The sequence below is a fragment of the Hemibagrus wyckioides genome, linkage group LG22, assembly GCF_019097595.1.
Source record: "Hemibagrus wyckioides isolate EC202008001 linkage group LG22, SWU_Hwy_1.0, whole genome shotgun sequence".
Classification (NCBI taxonomy): domain Eukaryota; kingdom Metazoa; phylum Chordata; class Actinopteri; order Siluriformes; family Bagridae; genus Hemibagrus; species Hemibagrus wyckioides.
In genome coordinates this window covers 15,509,571-15,530,368 of record NC_080731.1, presented here as the reverse complement: position 1 = coordinate 15,530,368, position 20,798 = coordinate 15,509,571, and the positions used below count along the sequence as shown (strand labels likewise).

The following is a 20,798-nucleotide window of genomic DNA, read 5'->3' as shown; positions in this document are numbered from 1 at the left end:
CAATTCTATATCACACTACACGTTAGTTTGATTCCAAGACCTTATTCTTTAAATATATTTCCACTTCCCCAATGAGTGTAGATCAGATTGTTCTCTTCAGGAAATGATCAGATTCACCTCACCAGCTAATGATCAGGTCTGATTGAGACAGATGGTGACGAAACCCACCCTGTGGTGGAGCTAGACTGTAGAGTAAATCTAGTAAGATCTAATAAATGCTGCCCTCTGGAGCAGGAGCTGCAAACTGATTTCAGCCTCAAATGTAAGTGTCTGTGGCATGTGCTGCTTTTAATATGAAACTTTCATGTCAAAATTTTCTCATGAATCCTTCACTTCAGGGATTCTGATAAAATACATTAACTACAGCAACCTTAGAAACTGTTAAAGTTTTTCTTATTTCAGAATATATTTATTCACTTCATACTGTAGGTGTTTCCTGTTTCTCATCAAATCTGTGACCCTGTAAAATCTATGTATTGTAAATCTATGCGATTCCATTAATCTCAAATGCTTCCATTTCACACTTTTTTGGCTTCAATAATTAAAGCCTGTCAATCATTTTTAGTGCAACTGACAGGATTTCGTTTAGTTTAGTTACTCAGTATCAGCATTATGGATCTTTACTGTAACATTCAATCTTTAATATTTAAGCTCTGTCTATTTCTGTCATGACTGAGGTGAATTACAGAATAACATTTATTTTACGAATCACTGATGAACCCGATCAAATGATTCTGTTATGACGAGGAAAATGATGAATGCCTTTAGTGGACTCTGAGTGGATTAGAATTCACCAGAACTCACCCCAGAGCCGGGGCAGCTGAGAGTCTAGTGATCGAGTCGCCCATGTTACCAAATGGAACCACAAGTAAGGGGGGAAAACAGGGTTTGTCCTTCCTTGGAGCACTTCAGCATCCTGGGAACATCCCACAAGAACTTCTGTTTTGTAGATGCTCCAATCAAGTCATCTAAACATCACAATTTAGCCCTTGTCAAAGTCTCCTGCTTCAAACGTGTCAACTTTGAGAACTTTGACTGTCACACTTGCTGTCAGACATCAAACTCATGAACCCATCTTTGAACATCTGATGCATATGGCACACAAAAATGGCACAAAACACTTCAGGAGTTTGGAAGTCGTCATCTGATTGGTTTTATTTATTTATTGGTGTCGTGTTTTTTAACATTCTGCCTGGAAACAAGGCCATCGTGACCATCTACTTCCATCATGGGAGAAGGAAGTGTTCACAGCTGTGACTATGAGTGCTCATAAGGATTGGCTAAACACTGGATTTCACGGTACAGACTCGTTAATTACAACAAATGACCTGAATGACCTACAGTTGCACTCTTGGCTGTTTTTGTAGGAATGTCAACTCAAGCCCCTAAACATGATGCTGAAAAAAAAAAAGAACTGTGATTGGTTGTTTTATATGTCAGTCAGATGCCTTCTGGGGCAGTCCTTGCCCACTAAAAGCTGCTATGGAGTCCAGACCTTCTTCCATTAGTCTGACGCTCTGGCTACACAAGATTAACCCTACTGTAATGAGGTAATTAATGCGATTCACATCGCCTTTTAGTGGTTTTAATGTTATAGTTGATTATCAGCACACATGTGAAGAGTGGGATTCTCTCGTCCAGCTCTGGCACCATCATCCACAGTATAATTCACAGGAACTGGTCCTTTTTGGAAATCCAGGACTTCATATCTAAACCCTGGAGTAGTAGAAACACTGGGAGGGGAAAAATCTTTAGCTTGTACACATATTAACACACACGCAGTGCCAAAGAAACTTTTTTTTAATCATGCTTTATATGTATTAACAGAGAGAACACATTTACAAAAATAAAAAAAAATCTCTTCATACAACCCAAAGAAATCTGGCTGAAGAACATAAATAAAACCTCGTACAGTTCAATGCTCCAAATCATTCTTGTGGAAAGAAATCAGCAAGACAAAAGAACAGGATCATCATAAATAACCATTAAGACGACGGTGTGGGAATCGACCGTCTTTAATGTCGCCTGACGATCTACACGTCCTCTACCTGAACCACGCGGTGGTTATTTCTGATCTTTTTGCTAATAAATGCAAGCACCAGATGACGTGGCAGGTTGATTCTGAAATCTTTTGCTGCTAATCCTGAGCTAAACATCAAGAGTCTGCATAATATTTTATACAATAGATCTTCAAATGACATGAAAATCTGCGTGAGATGAAACTCTGGATGTAAACGGATGAGTGTTACAGCTGTTTCCTGCGTACATCCCGGCCCCTCTGCCATCCTCACAACAGGACAGAAATATCGTTGCGTCTGATATGAGATTATTTCAGTATTGGAGAAAGTTTCTCTTCATTTCTCTGTAGAGACGAAGAACACCTGCATGAACATCTGCTCCTGTAGTCCTTGTTTGTGTTTGTGTGTGTGGTTTTTGTGTCTCTCACACATCGCAACAGTCTTTATTGTTGTATGAAGTCATTCCTCATCGCCTTCTTTTCCGAACCTCAGCGTTTGTCTCGCCGTTTATCCATTTCCCGGCTGATTCGTGCCAACAGCGCCGCCCTCATAGCTGCGTCCAGAACGTTCTTCTGCTCCACTCGTTCTACTACACTTTCTGGCTCATCCTCCTGTTGTATAAAGAAAACATCTATTATTATTATATTACACTAGATGTGGTTTTTGCCACAAAGGACACAATTGTACAGAATCTTTGTATGCTGTTTTTAGGCTGAAACACTGTTCCAACACGATGATGCAGCCGTGCCCCACAGAGACAAAGTTAAAGTGGAAGAACTGGAGAGTCCTGCATAGAGCTCTGACCTGGCTCTGACTCAACCCCACTGAACACCTTTAGGATGAACTGGAACACTGAGAACCTCCAGAACCTCCTCCACTCCTACATCAGTATCTGATCTCAGCAGATTCAGCTCTTTTAGATCTTCTCAAGATCTTCAACTATTGTAGCTGAATGAACAAAAATCCTTCTCAGAAAAGTTAGTTATTATAACAGCATGCACATATGAGTGTTAGAGCCTGGTCCACAAACTTACACTTCCCAGGAAACCAGTATGAGTCAAGTCGACCTTCACGAACCTGAGAGTCAGGGTCAAGCAGATTTCATGTTCATGTTACCACCACACATTAAACTTTTAGACAAATTTCCACTCTGCACACTGAAGCTTTCACTTGAAAATGGATTCGTCCTCCATTATCACGAACGTCAAAAAGACAAATGATATCCGTGAGTAACCCACAAACCAACAGATTCCTAAAACGAATCCATTCTCAAGAGAACGCCATTCATCGTGTTTCTTCCTAAAGCAGCTAAAAAGTCAATATAAAGCTGAACATCTGGTTTAGCATTTTGTAAATCTCACCTCAAACCATAAACATGAGTGTATTAATGAAATGTAATCAGCTGAGTCACTTCTAAAACACTGTTCCACCTGTAACCTTTAACACCTCACTAAAGCCACTTTCAACTTTTCTCTGTTTTTCTACTGCAGTGTGTCGTTTAGCGTCAGAAAGCACACCAGGAAGTCTGAGATATTTAACTCACAGGTGAGTGTGTGAGACCTCTATAATAGCCTCATTACTGATCTGGCTATGTTTGGGTAAAGTGGAACACCGAGTGCGAATCCCCCCAACATTTGATTTAGTTTTAAATCAAATGTGAACATGACTTGATGCAATCAGGATTCACCGTGTTCTTGCTCCATCCCTTCTCTCATGATGCACACTACACGACTCTAAGTACCTGCCTTATAGACAAGGAAGGATGTCACGTGTCCGCTGTCTGCCTGGTAGTCGAGCCAGAAGAGTTCGGTGCCCGTGTTCTCCTGCTCCGTGCTCGAGCCGCTCTCGTTCCACTCCTCCACCTCACCACCAGCCCCGGCTTCAGAGCCACCTGCAGACCGGTGTTCACACAGACAGACAAGATCATATTACTGAGAATCTCCCAAAAAAACCTGCTTACAAAATTTACAATGTAGTTCTCTACTGCTGTGTCTGGAAGCAGTTAATACACAAATCTACCACAGTAAACAGTATCTAATGCTGCATTCACACGTTCAGCGAATTGTGGCGATGAAGCAACTGGAGATCATTAAATTCTAGTGAGAGTTGAGAGTGACTTCTGCGACAGCAAGTGTTGTTAACTAGATGTGTTTGTGTTTAGTGATGTCACAAAATTTGAAAAAGTTGAAGTATGGAGTGACTCGGTGCAGCGACTACTAACGGGAGTGAAGAGAGAGAGGATGTGATCTGTAACAAAGAGCGCACACTGCTTCTCCTTTAAGGGATATGATGTAGATAAATACTGCTTTTCCTTCATCTAATATGATTGTTTCATTGGTTGATTTTAGCAGTAAGAAAACTGATGGAACGTGCCATCCTCTGGTAAACGTTATTGCTATGGCAACCAGTAGCACCCCACAAGAGCTGCAGTTTTGGAGATGCTCTGATCCAGTCATCTAGCCATCACAATTTGGTCCTTAGTCAAACTCACACAAATCCTTACACTTGTCCATTTTTCCTGCTTCTAACATCAACTTTGAGGACAAAATGTTCACTTGCTGCCTAATATATCCCACCCACTAACAGGTGCCATGATGAGGAGATCATCAGTGTTATTCACTTCATCTGTCACTGCTCATAATGTTATAGCTGATCGGTGAATATCGTGGTACTACATTAGTTTCTTGGAACCTAATAAATGAACACAGTTCCAGTTAAAGTGACTGTAGCAGGCAGATGGAAAAGTAATCAGAGAGAGAGAGAGAGAGAGAGAGAGAGAGAGATGTATATAAACACAGGGCTGCAGTCAGTAACTTTACACCTACGAAGTGACCCACAAAGTATGTGGTATAATCAAGTGTCAGCTGAACGTGTGTTTAATATGGACTGGAAGTAAGTGAGGATGTTACTGCGATGGCGGGGATGATAAACCTCCCGGTCTGGTCTGCGGGGTCTCCTCGGTGCCGCTGTGTGTCTGCGCTTCTGCTGCTCTTTGGCCTGTTTAACCTCCCGGTCATAATCATCCCTACACAATAACACACACTCATTAAAGCATCATCCTAATAAACACAAAACAAGCACGAATTAATGACTGTCACTTATGATGAATAACTTCCTGTCCAGATTTATTATCAGAGCCACACACTGCAGTGAGAAGGTTATAAATCAGACAGAGGTTTAAGATGAAGGACTGATGGACCTCTTTAAGAAGGCTAATGTTAGCTGGCTAGCTAACTCTCTCTATAGTTAACGTTACTAAGTCGTAAGTTACCTGGCGATCTGATTTCTCCGTATATGGTGCAGGAATCCATGATTCATGTCCAGTCGACCCCCTGGCTTATATTTATTTGTTTCTCCCTCGGCATTTTGCAAAACTTCCATGTCCCCGAGCGTCAAAGAAAAAAGAAACTAACTGCTCAAAACACTCTAGCGCATCATCCTCAGTGACAGCGGATAATGTGTTGGCCAGAAAAACTCTCAGAGTTTTACAGAAACAAAAAAAACAACAACAACGCACTAATATATATAGATAGGTACTAAAAACAAAAATAAAACGTAATTAAACGTCACTTTTTCTTCTCATATGATCTATGTAAAGTGATTTGAGAATTCAAACAACAATGTAGAAGACCTATATTAGTAAAAAGATTGACATTAAATCCCGGGTAAGTCTACTATCATCCATCTTTTTTTGTAGTCTTGCTAGTGTAGCCGGGAAATCCAAGTGCATTTGAAGTGAACGCAATACAAACGGTCATTCCGCACCCGTATTCAAACAAATCCCGCCACTTCTGTTATAGGATTGGCGAAGAAATACCCTAATGTAGCTCTTTAATTGGACAGTGAACCTGGGATAAATCTCTTAGCCAATCATAGAACGGAACACTGAATACTACTAGCCAATACCTGGTTGGCAGGCGGATTTACCGGAATATGGGTGGAGGAAATCTGTCGGGGTTATTTCATTGCGTTTTAGAGTTTGTAGTGTTTATTTGTCCGTGAAAAATAAAGGAAAACAATGGCGAATATTAAACGAGAAAGAGATATCGACAATGAAGAGGAGGAAGGTAATATCTGTGTGTTTATATAGACCGATTTCACGCTTCTAGTCGAATGGATAGCTAGCATGCTACAAAACAGGCATGTAAGCTGTATGAGGTTGTAGCTGTGGCTAGTTTAAATACAACAGTTTATAATTATTTTATAAAACATTGTGCTGCAAAACTAATAACAGATATCACCTTACAACCCATGAATTCTCAATATTTTTATATAATATATTTAGTGTATGCAGTCTTCGATCAGTAGACATTTGAGTATTTATTCTATAATAATGAAGACGGTGTAATGGAATGAGGAGCAGAAAAACAGTAGAAACCAATTTCTTATACAGATGAATTGTTTTAACAGCTGCAGACATTCATCTCAGTGATACAGTGCTCGGACCTCACAAATCTCCTTTCCTCTGGAGCTCAGACACTAAAACACGCCACTTCTGATTTACTTCATGAATGATTTCATATCTTGAGAACCATGAGTGTCTTGAAGATGTGCTGGAAGTAAATAATAAACTTGCAGAGGCATTTACATCAACTCTCATAACCTCCACTTTACATTACCTTACTTTAACAAAGTGAACGCATTTTCTGTAAGTTCAGAAATTGTTGTCTTTCAGTGGAAGACAATATCTATACTGTACTTGTCCCCATCGTCCTTAGCTTACTGGTTCCCACAGTATTTATCTCCACAGTCCTCGTCACCAACTTCTTCAGCATGCTCGTCCCCAGTGTACTCTTCCTCAGCATCCTTCTCCCAATCGTCTCTGTACCCGTCGCACTGTCAGCTACATTGCCATCTTATTATCTCTTATGCATCAGTGCTGGATTTCTGTAAAATATGAGGAACTAACAGTGGACCTGATCATTATCTTGTCTTTTCTATAATGAGAAACCAGTATCAGCAAACAAACTGACACTTGATTCACTAAGCACATCAGAGATAATTCTAATGTGCTTCAGAGTAGACTTCACCTGTAAGCTCTTTAATAAATACAACCGAGAGTAACTGATGAAACTGTTCATTTGTGTCTGTGTTGATGGTCAGAGGTGCGAGTGAAAGTGCCCCGTACTCATGACACCAAAGACAAAAGAAGCCGACATTGTCCCTACCTCGACACCATCAACAGGTTTGAGTCTAAAACCTTTTAACAATTATTTGGCCAGAATGAACTGAAGAGACTTTAATCTAAGTAATAATTATATTTTTTATTCTTTGTTTATAGGAGTGTTTTGGACTTTGATTTTGAGAAACTGTGCTCAATCTCTCTCTCGCATATTAACGTCTACGCCTGTCTCATCTGTGGGAAATATTTCCAAGGTAAGAGCTTGAGCATCGATTTATGAACGATGCTCTATTAAGGGTTGTACAGTGCAGCCGTTGTGTCATTCTTACAATAAATAGTGATGATAAAGCTCACCAGTATAGAAAGTTGTCTGGACCACACAGCCAGAACTTCAGTAGTGACCAATATTAATGTTCATTTAAACTATGCTGCTTTATACGTTTCACTTTGTTTCAGTTTTATTTAGAAAGCACTTCCAGCAATAGACTTTGTCACAAGATGAGGGTTGTAATTTAGATCTTTTACGAGCAGCTCAGAGACAACATTGTCAAAGAGAGTACTCCCTGAGGAAGAAACCCATCCTTCTCTTGGTGATGTCCAGAGTTAATCTTTACGCTGTACAGCTGTAGAAGAGTAAAGACAGACAGGACCTAGTGTGTTGAAAAGAATATCTCAGTCTTTAATGTCTTTAGGTACGTATTTAGGTAGGAGTTTATAATATCCAGTATCCAGAGATGATGTACTAAAGAAAGGCTTGTATGCACTCCTGTGTTTCAGGGAGAGGTCTGAAGTCTCATGCCTACACCCACAGTGTTCAGTTCACACATCACGTCTTCTTAAATCTTCATACCCTCAAGTTCTACTGCCTACCGGATAACTACGAGATCATTGATTCATCTCTTGAGGACATCACAGTGAGTAATAGGTTCATGCATACAAGACTTAATTAAAAGCCCTGTTTGATTGGAATAATCTATAACACCTCCCCATTTACCACTCAGCTACCACTCAGGATGGTGAAGGCTTCCACTGAGCATAAATGAGCACACAGACACCCATGATCGCTTAATGTTGCTGTCTTTGAGTAGGGGATAGAGGGGATACTCTCCTCCCCTGAGACCACAGCCAGTTTGGTTTGATCTCCCGACCTCAGAGTTCAGGATTAAAACTTGTGATCTCTGGGTGATGCAATGAATGCGTATCTGTAGCACAGTTTGGTTGCCATATATAAATCAAAAGTTCCGTATTTTCCTATAACCATTCTACTATCCCATGCAGGTTTTATCTGAACAGTTAACTCAGCTTTCACTGTTACAATTATTTTATTGCTTTATTCTTAAGTTGTTAACACTCTTTTTCTCTGTGCAGTATGTGCTGAAGCCAACATTCACCAAACAGCACATTGCTAATCTGGATAAGCATGGAAAGCTGTACAGGGCCTACGATGGCACAACATACCTGCCTGGTATTGTGGGCCTCAATAATATCAAGGCCAATGACTACGCCAATGTGGTTCTGCAGGTATGAATGATAAACACTCAGTCAGGATAAAAACAATCATGTGTCTTCATTAGCGCGATAACAACGCAGTGTTGCTAATGTCATGTTCTGACGGCAGTTTAGTTAGTTTAGGACGGATGAGTTTCCACAAACTATTTCTAGAAGAACTGATTCTTTCACACATGGTCATATTTCCATGCCTGAAGTTTGGTAACATCGAAAAGTTGATGATTAAAAAAGCAATAATATTTTGGCTTTATCTAACATTGACATAAAAGATTTTTACCCTAAAGGTATTCCCGTGTAAGCGACATAGAGACAAAGATGAATGAGATCTGTACCTTGCTTCTGAGGAGTTTTTAAGTGACTCCTGCAAAGCATTCATCTCTGTGATTTTTGTAAGAAGAGGAAGCACACCTCCTGCTTTCAAAATCACAGGCGTGTCAATCCAGAAAAAACATTATCTGAAGTCGGTCACTGTTGTGGAAGTTTCTCAGGGGTAGAGGGAGAAAACTCAGGCAAAACTAAAAAATAATGGAACTGCTCCGGATTCCCATGTAAACTGGATCCCATTCATTTAGGGCTTTATGTATTATGATATATATTATTATATTCATGTGCTCTAGGTAAAATGTACTCCATCAATTTCTAAACTAAAGAAATTCAATTTTATTTATTTGTATAGCGCTTTTAACAATGGACATTGTCTCAAAGCAGCTTTACAGAACATAAGAAACATAGTACAAAAGTCCTGGATTAATATTAGACAAACTCATCCCTAGTGAGCAAACCTGAAGTGACAGTGGTGAGGAAAAACTCCCTTAGATGGTATGAGGAAGAAACCTTGAGGGGAACCAGACTCCAAAGGGAACCTCTTCCTCATTTGGGTGACACCAGAGAGTGTGATTTATAAATTATTATAAACACCAGAAAGTGTGATTATGAACAATGTCCTTTCTACACTCATATAGAGTCAGTTAGAGTTGTGTGATGCCGATACAGCATATGTAGAATGTTATTGTGTGTATTAATTAGGAGGTTGTTGTCGTCCTCAAAATCCACATAGGTTTAGCATCTTCGCTTTGAATATCCAAAATCTACACGAAAGACCAGAATTGTTTTTTCCCCAAGGTTAAAATGAAAACCTGTCTTAAATTGGTCCAGATGTCTTGCACAACAATTAAGAAATGGAGCTTAATCTGTTTATTGTACAGTTCAAGCTTTTCAGCTCACATTGCTCTCTACTCAGCCATTCAGTCGACATGCGACATCAACATTTATCAGAGCGCAAAGCTTAATTTCAGTGCTTTCTTACCATTAGTAAGGAAATATATCAACCAGCTGCTACTGTACTGTAAATAATCAAGCAATTACATAGTAAAGGCAAAAAAAAGCACACAGATCTTTCTCAGCTGACTGATCATGTCATTATTCCCAACTTGTTTTTCACATTGTTTAAATTCTGTAGTCTGTATGTATTGCATACACTTTGAATGTCTGTGTTTAAGTTTTCCTCCCTTATAAATATTGTTTCATTGCTTAAACCATATTTAACCTTAATAAAAAAAATTAATGGAATGAATTGAGCTGGTTTTGTTAACATTAACATCTACAGCACATGCAGTACAGTACATGTACAGGTGATGGAGTATGTGAGGCCTTAAATCTGGCGAAGTGGTGTAGTGCTTGCCTTGTTTGTGGATTGAAGACCTCTTCCTTTACCTCTTGATTTTCCCAAAGGCTCTGTGCAACGTGCCTCCTCTCCGCAATTACTTCTTAGAGGAGGAGAACTACCGCGGGATCCGGCGGCCTCCCGGCGACATCATGTTCCTGCTGGTGCAGCGCTTCGGCGAGCTCATGCGCAAGCTCTGGAACCCACGCAACTTCAAGGCCCACGTCTCGCCACACGAAATGCTGCAGGCTGTGGTGCTTTGCAGTAAGAAGACCTTCCAGATCACCAAGCAAGGTACGACACTGCAGACCGACGTCCCACTGATTCAGCTTTGTACTGGTGTTTTCTGTTCACATGGAGAAGAAGGAGAGTCTAAGCTAGCGGTTCTGCTCTGTTTGTCCTGTAGGGGATGCTGTCGACTTTCTGTCATGGTTTCTGAATGCACTGCATGGAGCTCTGGGTGGAACCAAGAAGAAACCTTGTGAGTTTCAGCAGGAATAATTATTGTAGCTTGTAATGTTTTTATATCTGCTATATAAATATCAGCATATTACAGTATGATTTTGTATTTTCTAAACAGAGATGAACATGTTCATGTTCAGCTCAATGTAACGTTCCTACTGTCTGATATTTTTTCAGCTATTGTCACAAAAGTCTTTCAGGGGTCCATGCGTATCTTCTCAAAGAAACTTCCTCACCCTGATTTGGTGAGTAACACTTGAATAGTTCCTGAGCGCTGCATTCAGGCATTAAATGGCTTCATAGGTGCCAATCTTTCTCTCTAGTTCATCACTATTCTAAACAAAGCAGTAGGCATGTCCCAGACCCCTTACTTTTGCTCTCTTCTACACCACTTTGTAATCCAAATAGTTGTGTGTTCAATGAAAATCCCAGCACGAAGTAGTGCACTCAAGTACCTGGATGCTGCACTTATTCAAATGAAAAAAACAACGAAGTGTCAACACTTGAGAGAGTGGTAAGATGGCAGCCGACACTTCGGCAGACAAGATGCCTTACAAGTGTCTTTTAAATCAGTGCATGTTGTGTGATTTATATTCCAACATTTTAAAAATTCAGGTGAAAGCTACTGTTGCAGAGTCATTTTACTCTAGTGACGTTATTTACCATCAATCTAGAAACTACACGTAGTTTTGGTTAGTAAAAATATGTTCCATTTGAGGCAATACTATCCTCCTAAAATGTGTACACTAGACACTACAGTACAAAGTGCATAGTGTATAATGCATCATTTGGGACCAGTGTTCTGTTAAACATCATGACCGTTGTATCTTGTAGGAAACTGGAAAAAGGAACAGTCTGAACAGGTTTTATCCCTTAACTGTCTCATTTTTAACAGGTCAGGTGTCGCATCCTGCAGGATTAGATCTTATTCAAGAATTAAATGCTGAAATGATTCTGTACAAATCCAGGTTTCGATTGCATTAACAAGGAAGTGACATGATAGTGAAAACGATAATTGGCTGTATACAAAGCTATACTAAATAAAATAAAACGTGAACTTATGAAAATAGATTATGGAAATAAACGAATTTGCCAAAAACTGCTTGTGCACCATGTGGGTTAGTTGGCTGGCTATTGTGACATTTTAAGAGGTTTGAGATGTACCATAAATTTATTTTAATGTCCACCAGAAATGTTTTTGTCATATTCATGTTTTACTGCTGACTTTAATACGAAAGTGAAGTTCAGACTTATCCAAGAACAAGGAGAACCCGAGTAAACACTTGAATAAACACTTCTGCACTCTGTTGTTGTGCGCTACAGCCTGCAGAGGAGAAAGAGGCGCTACTTCTGAAGGAGGAATATCAGGAGGAGATGCTGGAGTCCACGTTTCTGTACCTGACCCTTGACCTACCTACAGCACCGCTCTATAAAGATGAGAAAGAGCAGCTGATCATCCCTCAGGTTCCTCTCTTCAACATTCTGGCAAAGTTCAACGGCAACACCGAGAAGGTACATTGAGTGTAATGAGCGAGAGTTTCCTTTCAAGTAGTTGGTGCTTAAATCTAAACAGATTATATTTGGCGATCAGCCTTTATTATTTGTTCAGTAATAAGTGATTCAGATGAAAGGAATTAGTGGAAAAATCGAGCTTTCATAATCTTCTGCTTGCTTCATGTAAAGATGATCAGCCAAGACATTTGGTGTCTGACATTTACTTCATTAGTTCTGCATTTGATCTTTGAGGCAAATGTACAGTCCCCACCAAAAGTATTGGAACACCATGGCCAATAATTTTGTTTTTCTCTTACACTTGCAAAACATTTGGGTTTGAGAACAAAGGATGACTGAGACAATAGATCAATATTTCAGCTTTCATTTCTTGAAAGATTGACTTAAATAACACTGCTTGTTCTGTTGGGTTTCTCCCTACATTTTCCTCTTCAGGAGTTGAAATGCTGCTCATTTAAGGAGTTAAGGACTGCTGATTAAATTGTTCAGACTTAGACCTTACACTTTTTCCCCCTGAAGTTTTTTAATGTGTCAGCAGTGTGCTTCCATTATTGTCCTGCTGCATGATGAAATTATACCTAATTAGATCGGATCTTCTATCTTTGACATCCTCCAAAAGCAATGAAATGGTTTTATCCACATCAAGTGAATTCTTGGATCTGATTGGTCTAGCTGTGAAGCAAATCTCAGGCTTACGTTAATAAGCTTGTTGTCATATGTTATTATTTCTGTAGTGATCACTAACTCACAGCAGATTAAATTTGTGTGAAAAGATGTTTGTTTAACAGTTAAAGATAGAGGAGTTCCTTTATTTTATTTTTTTTAAGGCAGAGGCCTTTGTGGCTTCTTAGTAACTAGCTGAATATTTTTTTTTCTTTTATTATCTTCATGTGAAAGAAAAGAAACTAGTTCTGCTCTAAGTGCAGGATCTAGTCTGTTTCAGAAGTCACACAATATTTATAATTCTGGATAAAAAGAGATCAAAAATATGTAGTCATTCTTTAATATATTATAAGAAAAGAACAGTTTTATGACTCAGTTTGGGTTAGAAGAAGGAATGTGCTGTTTTGTCAAACCATTTCTTTAACATGAAATTCATACAACGTTTCCATCAGAAAAGGTGAATAACGCTTTTCTCTTCATCCGCTTTCTTTCTGTTCTGTTGTTTTAATCAGCAGCAAGACTGCAGACTAACGGAGATACTGATTATTTCTTTGATGCATTCAGTCTGCTCACGTTCTCTCTTTATCATCATCACAGGAGTACAAAACATACAAAGAAAACTTCCTCAAAAGGTTCCAGTTAACCCGACTTCCTCCGTACCTTATCTTCTACATCAAGCGATTCACCAAGAATAACTTTTTCGTTGAAAAGAATCCCACCATCGTCAATTTCCCCATCACGTGAGTGCTCCCTTTCTGTCTGTCTTTTTATAGTTTGATTTTTGATTTAGTGTAATGCCTTAATTTGAGATGATTGTGAATTTGGAAGTGGAAATGTTTTTGGTTTTGAGTTAATCAATTTCTTCCTCATGTATCTTCATTTTAGTAATGTTGACCTGCGTGAGTATCTAACAGAAGAAGCCCAGGCTACTGAGAAAAGCACAACCTACGACTTGGTAGCCAACATAGTACATGATGGGAAGCCATCAGAGGGATCGTACAGAATCCATGTCCTGCATCATGTGAGTGCTTTTAAGCTATGCGAGTCTGGCTCACGTTAATCTACGTAGTTTTTATACAAAGAAGCTGAAATCTGAACTCTGAACACATGCAGGGCACAGGGAAGTGGTACGAGCTCCAAGACCTGCAGGTGACCGACATCCTGCCTCAGATGATCACGCTGTCAGAAGCATACATCCAGGTCAGTGTCAGCAAACATATATATTGGAAACTTCGCTAGCTGATGTGCTAATAGTTCGATAGTAAATGTTGCTGAATTTCAGATCTGGAAGAGACAAGAGCCGGACAATGATGGAGACAGCCATACCGGAGCATGAGGATGATTGACCCTCGCAGACATGATGACAGACCAGAACTGCAGCACATTCTCACTTCACTCTTCAGCCATAGAAATATTCATTCTTTCCTTCATTAATCTGTGTTTGTGTGTGAGTGCTGTCCAGGTTTGTAACATTTTGTTTATTAAACATTTTTAATAATAAATATGAAGTGTATTGTTCTATTTTCACTCTAGTTACGAAGGGAATTTAAGGAGAAAACCATTATTCAGATACAGTGGTGGGCCGTGCATTTCACACCTAGGCCTTCACTGGTGTCCTTCCTGAATTAATCCACCTCTATACCATCATTATGATGCCACCACGGGCATCACTAGGCCATTTTCTACTCAGCCCCCCTAAAAATTCTGTGATTCTCCATAAACTGTACACAAATTCGTGATCACCTCAGTCCCCTTTAAATTTCATATGAAAACGGTGGCAGACTTTGGCTCCTCCCCGTGTTTCAGCGTGTGTGAGATCAGGAAGACTCGTATTTGGCTTGTTCAGTACTCAAATATTATACACATCTATGCAATACAGTAATGCAATAACGCTGCAATAATCCTACCCTGTTAGTCAAACCTTTATTTTATTTTATTTATTTATTCACTTACTATTATACCCTCATTGGGGACTGAGCCCCACTTAAATTAAAATTCGAGAATCGCCCCTGGAAGCCACGGCAATAAATACTAATCACCCGTTAAATAACAAAGTAAAAAAGAAATTAGTCTACAGTATTTCACACCTCACAAGGAATAGTCCATTTTATTACGGTTACTTTTCTCAAAAAAGACATTCTTGATGAATTATGCAGCAAACTGCAATCTCCGGAGGACACAGCATCCGAAATGAGACGCAGCGAATACAGAAACAATGTATGTGTGCGGTTCGCTGCCTCTGACCACTCCAATTATCCAATCAAAGGACGGGAAATTGCTGACGTAATCGTATGCCTGCTAGATGACCACAGTGACTCCAACTCGAAATCTGATTGGTTAAGGTAACAATTTCATTGCCACTTATTTTAAGCTACGGGCGTCTGCACTACTGATTCTGAAGGCCTTAAGGCAGATTTCTTTCAGTCTGGCGACACATGATGTCAGCCGCTGGCTGAAATATGATTGGATAAATATTCTTATCATAAATATACACTACTGATATCAGCGCAACCAAGAGAAAAGCTATGAAATGTAGAGAGTAGACTACTGAGAATAATTTAATACACATTCATGGAAAAATATATTAAATATATTAAAATGCAAGTCAGTGATTCAGAAAACTGCTGTTTAGGCCAGCAGAGAAGGCCTTGCTGACCCTGACGGCCCACGGCTGTTCAAATATGTTGTTAGCAGAAACTCTAGACAAAAGAACATTCACTGTCTCCTCCAGCCTTCTGAGGTTTTTGTTCCTCAAAATAGACTTTATTCAAACATTATGCAACTACACCCGAGTGACACTTGGAAGGAAGGAACAGTATTTATTTATTTATTCTCTCTTCCTCTTCTCTCCAATCACAAGTGTGATTTATACTGTGTGTTCAGGTCCTGCTGGGAAACTCATATTTACAAGTTAGGAAGTCATAATTATGATATCAGGTGCATTCAAGTCAGATCAGATGGAGGTGAAAGTTTTCTGAATTTACAACAAAAAATACAGCAAGGTTTTTAGAACTTTGTCACCACACCAGGTCAATTATGTTTGTCACTTTTTTTTAGGTTTTTAATCAATTTATGAATCTGCTGTAAACGTATGATTACATACTGCTTTTATTTCAATAACTTGCTGCATAAACCATACACATAACTGAAATCATCTTCTGAAGAAGAGTAAACGTTCCATTTAAACAGAAGCATTCACTGCATTCGTAGATTCCACCATGTTTACTTACTGACTCAAACTCATAGAAAATCCCTACTCGTAATTCTGACTTGTTCAATTCGTAATAAGCATCTTTCCAACATGACCTGAACGCACCATGAGCTCTTAATCAGCAGGACAGGTAAAAGGTTTGCTTCACAGGGCCAGTCTATATTTAAATCAGATTTCTAGCCTTAATAATCTAACAGTAATGACGTATTTACATACACAGCAAACACTTTCCTTATAGAAGTTCCACACGGCTTTTAGAGCTACACGAAGCTCGCTTGCCTTTTCTGATTAGTTTGCACCGGGAAAAACTCCACTCCAGTCAAGAGTCCAGTCACCTGCTCTGACATTTTTATACTTTATTATTATTTTTTACATACAGAAATGTTGATTCCTCCATAGTGTCATGGTGTTGAAATCTGAGATATGGCTTGAATTTGAATATCGAAAATTGCTACTACTACTATTAATAATAATAATAATAATAATAATAATAATAATATGAAGTTACAAGGAAAGTTGAGCAATCAATCAAAAATAAAACAAGTCAGTATAGTATATGTGTAAAATATAAACTGCAGTAAAAGATCAGCAGATCCATCAGGACTTATTTATTTAAAAATCTTCTCTATACATTTCCATTACAGAAAAAGACAGACAGTTTTTTTTTAAATAATCACATATTTGACTACATGATCATCTTCTCATTACTGTGTATGAAAAAAAGTTTAATCAAGTTTAATATTGTAAAACACAAGACAGCAGGAGAAACTGAGCCGGTTCTTTGCTTTAAGGTCCATCATGTTATTCATTTCCAGCACAGAAGAACTTCTAAGGAAAAAAAAAAAGGCAGGGAAGACATGCAGAGTATGAAGCCTCAAAAAATTCCTTGTGTTTTCTATTTTTATAGTATTTTTATTATTAAAACTGTGCTGCATTTAACTGAACATTTAAAAATGGGGTTCATTTATTTAATCATTTAATCGGTTTTGTATCGAAAAGGTTTCAAAGCTGAACCCCGGAGATTCAGTTTCCCAGTGTTCAGTTCAGTTCACACGCCTGGTGATAAATCAGTTTAGCTGAGATGACCTGTGTTAACTCACCTGGCATGTGTTTACAGCTTCCTCTTGTTTGCTCAGAATGTTCACTAGTTTCGTGGCATGACTATAGATAAACGGCTCACACTAATAGAACACAGAGAGAGAGAGAGAGAGAGAGAGAGAGAGAGAGAGAGAGAAACTCGGTCAGAAATGTTCCCGTAATCTACAATAATGCATTTTCAATATTAGGACTGTTACCCCTGGAAGGGTGTTGGGGTGAACGTGGCACGTCTTCCAGAGCAAAGAGGTCATCTGGGTCTCTGTGGCATTGTGGCCAAGGTGAATCTGAGTCAGGATCATGAGGACTTTACAGGTTTTACAGTCTGAGGGCAAGACCGGCTCTGGGGGGAAAAAAACAGCAGAGGATGAACTTTCAATTAAGAAATAAGATTTCACAGGGGTAAAAAAAAAAAAGTACCGTTAAGTTCTTGTTATAAAGATATGAAGTACACAATGAGATGTATGTAACTAAATAACTATTGTAAATTAAGTAATAAAAAAATGGTCCAATGTTTTCTATTTAAGGAGTTGATTCTTTTCTGAAGTGATTCATTCCCATTACCATATGTCATCACACTGTACAGATGTAGAAAGTCACATCTGCTGCTGTAGAAAACACATCAAATATACACCGACCAGGCATAACATTATGACCACCGGCCTAATATTGTGTTGGTCCCCCTTTTGCTGCCAAAACGTCCCTGACCCGTCGAGGCATGGACTCCACCAGATCCCTGAAGGTATGCTGTGTGTTCTGGCACCAGCAGATCCTTTAAGTCCTGTAAGTTCTGAGGTGGGGCCCTCACAACCTACAGGACTTAATGTACTTAAAGGATGTAAAGGATATTTTGATAGATACTGACCAATGCAGACCAGGAACACCACACTAGAGCTGCAGTTTTGGAGATGCTCTGATCCAGGCGTCTAGCCATCACAATTTGGCCCTTCATCAAACTCGCTCAAATCCTTACTCTTGTCCATTTTTCCTGCTTCTAACATCAACTTTGAGGACAAAATGTTCACCTGCTGCCTAATATATCCCACCCACTAACAGGTGCCATGATGAGGAGATAATCAGTCTTATTCACTTCATCTGTCACTGCTCATAATGTTATGCCTGATCAGGGTAGATTTCATTCATTTATATAGCTGTAGTATAATATAATATATTCAGTGATAAAGCCTTCACTCGCTCTTCTTCTGGCATTTTCCATATCTTTTGATCTTAAATCCTTTTGAATCTGATTATTCTCACTGCTCATTTTACTTCAGGTGTCAGATTGTGTTCAAAGGTTGATTTTTTTTTTTTTGGTTCAGATGGTAAATAGGGTCATTTCCTGTTTTTTTTTTTTTTTTAATTTATTTATTTATTTATTTATTTTCAGTTTACATTTATACTGTGTCAAAATTAAAGCACTTGTGCACCAATGACTGCTCAACAACTGCTCACTTAAAAGAAAGGCTAAAAATACATGCAAGACTGCTTACTAATGAAATTCCTCACGAGATGTCATTTTAAATTCCTTAAAAAAATAAAAGATTCCTTCTAAATTTTAAAAGACATATATTGGCACCTTCTCCAGCCATGTGGGATTAAATCTGCGCTTTCTAGACATTATTTCATCTTCACTGTAACACCAGGTAAGTTACAGGAGTCTCTGAATAAATGAGTGAGCGAATACTGGGAGAAGAGGAGGAAGAGGAGCTGCAGCTGCATGTCATAGTTTGACTGAAAGGATTGTATTTATGCTCTATCGAATATAAACTCTTTACAGTTATTAAGTGATTTTGTATTTACTGACTATCATTCAAACACTTATCTAAAAAAATAGATAAAGCATGACTGAACTATCATGAAGAATGATAAGTTTTTGTATGAAGATGATCATAATTTTAAAATGTTTCATTCTATTAAATGTTTCAACTCATCAGCTATATTTTACTGCTGCCTTGTTTTTGTGATATTCCCAAATACTTGTTTACATATCAGGTTGTAAAAAAGTGTCTGACTGAACAACATTCAGACAGAGAAAGGAGCACCAGGAACAACATTCAGACAGAGAACGGATTACTTGAAAAGATGACTTTGATATTTTCACGTGAGGCCTTAAATAAACGGAAACTAAAAACTGTGAAATGGAAGTAACATTTCCTTTTTCTTAGCCATGTAACACCCAGAATAATAATGCTCCTTCAGCATTTTGGATAATTACCCAGAGCAGGTGTTTCCTGGACTAGACACAAGTGCAGGAACATGCATATGGTGTGCGGAGTGGCAGACGTGAGCAGGAAGTCGATGATCTGCTTGCCGTAATTTTCCAGAATATCAGTGCACTGCTCTTTGTAGTGTTCAGGCAAGTGGTCGCAGATTTTCTCCAGAAGCTTCACTACAGTCTCCTGAAAGAGGTTTTTATTGAAATGTTTACAGTGAATTGTTTGAGCAGGGTACATGAGTAGTAATTAAATTGTATTTTCTAGCCTTACTTCGGTTCGCTCTTTCGGCAGCATGCTCTCCAGTTTTTTGATGAGGAAAAGGCAGAAGGTGCACTGTGGGCTGACTTGTAACTGTAAGGGCAGAACGTTACAGGGAGAGATGTTAAAAAGAGCACATGTAGTGAATAAAAAAAAGGACAAGGTTACAGTAACCACTTTATCCCGGATCTGCAGCCCATCACAGGACAGTGATTGTTTCCGGTGCCCCTGCAGTGTTGGTCTGACTCTATTAAACTCCAGTGCTTTTATCATCACACAGAGAACACAACCATATCAACATCTCCGTCATTTTTGCTTGTTTATCATTCTGATGCTATTATGTGCTTATTTGGCATCACCTTTGTCTTATGTGTCCCACAACATTCCTCTTGCCCCTCATGCTACACTTGTGTTTTTGGAAACTAATGATATCATCAGCTAAAACACATGTGCAGGTTACTTTATTTCCTGAACAAGTGCAGACCCGAGTATGAGTTGTGTTCACATTGATGGGAATCATGGCAGAGTTCCAGAGCAGCTGAACTCACACCACCTCTTACAGGAAGTCTTAGGTTCAATACTAAACCTGGTCCAGGTGACAGCTTTTGTACCAATTTTTGTGAGCTGTTTTGGACAAAAGTGCCTGTATGAAAGTGTGAGGTGGGAACACACTCTATGTCTATTGCACAGCATCACACACACACACACTTTCAACTACAGACATTAACACTCAGAGGCAAAGCCTGCATGTTTTTGGGAGATGTCAGGAAACCACACAGACATAATGTACACACAATGTTCACACAGGCATGAGCAACACTGTTACAGCTGCATACCTCCTGAGCGGTCCCTCTGAAAGGTTGCACTTCCTGCAACCCAACATTGAGCAACTCCGGAGCATTGTGCTCTGGCTGTACAGCACACAGTCCGAGCACCGTGCATATCTCTCCCTCCCTAAGAGCCTACAGAACAAATAATATGCCTTGTTTAATATTCACAATGCTTTTGGAGTACAGCTGTAACACTGACTACAATCTACTCGGTGTCTGTGTTGTGTTGTGGACTTACA

The 20,798-nt window shown here is 39.1% G+C and overlaps 3 protein-coding genes across 3 annotated transcripts in view; 1 reads left to right on the top strand and 2 right to left on the bottom strand.

The window, feature by feature from the left end:
* Positions 1–1,815: 1,815 nt before the first annotated feature.
* Positions 1,816–5,661, bottom strand: lg22h2orf68 (linkage group 22 C2orf68 homolog). Its single transcript, XM_058375415.1, has 4 exons — positions 5,290–5,661; positions 4,928–5,043; positions 3,764–3,909; positions 1,816–2,629 (listed from the first exon to the last, which is right to left on the bottom strand). Exons 1-4 carry the CDS (start codon positions 5,397–5,399, stop codon positions 2,507–2,509), a joined length of 495 nt encoding a protein of 164 aa, XP_058231398.1. The 5' UTR covers positions 5,400–5,661; the 3' UTR covers positions 1,816–2,506.
* A 263-nt stretch (positions 5,662–5,924) lies between these two features.
* On the top strand, positions 5,925–14,431 carry usp39 (ubiquitin specific peptidase 39). The gene is made up of 13 exons (XM_058375414.1): positions 5,925–6,085; positions 7,122–7,203; positions 7,300–7,394; positions 7,918–8,054; positions 8,509–8,661; positions 10,381–10,606; positions 10,719–10,793; positions 10,952–11,019; positions 12,098–12,286; positions 13,547–13,689; positions 13,835–13,970; positions 14,063–14,149; positions 14,232–14,431. Exons 1-13 carry the CDS (start codon positions 6,037–6,039, stop codon positions 14,283–14,285), a joined length of 1,494 nt encoding a protein of 497 aa, XP_058231397.1. The 5' UTR covers positions 5,925–6,036; the 3' UTR covers positions 14,286–14,431.
* A 2,060-nt stretch (positions 14,432–16,491) lies between these two features.
* Positions 16,492–20,798, bottom strand: part of sftpbb (surfactant protein Bb) — a 7,032-nt gene continuing 2,725 nt past the window's right edge. The window contains exons 4-10 of the mRNA XM_058374370.1: position 20,798; positions 20,566–20,691; positions 19,742–19,822; positions 19,471–19,654; positions 17,456–17,598; positions 17,261–17,341; positions 16,492–16,988 (exon numbers count right to left, since the gene is read on the bottom strand). The exon at position 20,798 is cut by the window's right edge and continues 125 nt beyond it. Coding sequence (XP_058230353.1) covers positions 16,962–16,988; positions 17,261–17,341; positions 17,456–17,598; positions 19,471–19,654; positions 19,742–19,822; positions 20,566–20,691; position 20,798 — 643 coding nt within the window. The 3' untranslated portion in view covers positions 16,492–16,961. The remainder of the gene's footprint in view (positions 16,989–17,260; positions 17,342–17,455; positions 17,599–19,470; positions 19,655–19,741; positions 19,823–20,565; positions 20,692–20,797) is intronic.

Bases quoted from the DNA above. Each gene is read 5' to 3' on its own strand.
- usp39 (XM_058375414.1), top strand. From the start codon at position 6,037: ATGGCGAATATTAAACGAGAAAGAGATATCGACAATGAAGAGGAGGAA. The intron at 6,086-7,121 runs GTAATATCTGTG...GTTGATGGTCAG, and splicing joins CGACAATGAAGAGGAGGAAG to AGGTGCGAGTGAAAGTGCCC. The intron at 8,662-10,380 runs GTATGAATGATA...ATTTTCCCAAAG, and splicing joins ACGCCAATGTGGTTCTGCAG to GCTCTGTGCAACGTGCCTCC.
- lg22h2orf68 (XM_058375415.1), bottom strand. From the start codon at position 5,399: ATGGAAGTTTTGCAAAATGCCGAGGGAGAAACAAATAAATATAAGCCA. The intron at 5,044-5,289 runs GTAACTTACGAC...GTTATTGTGTAG, and splicing joins CGGAGAAATCAGATCGCCAG to GGATGATTATGACCGGGAGG. The intron at 3,910-4,927 runs GTAACATCCTCA...ACCGGTCTGCAG, and splicing joins TTATCATCCCCGCCATCGCA to GTGGCTCTGAAGCCGGGGCT.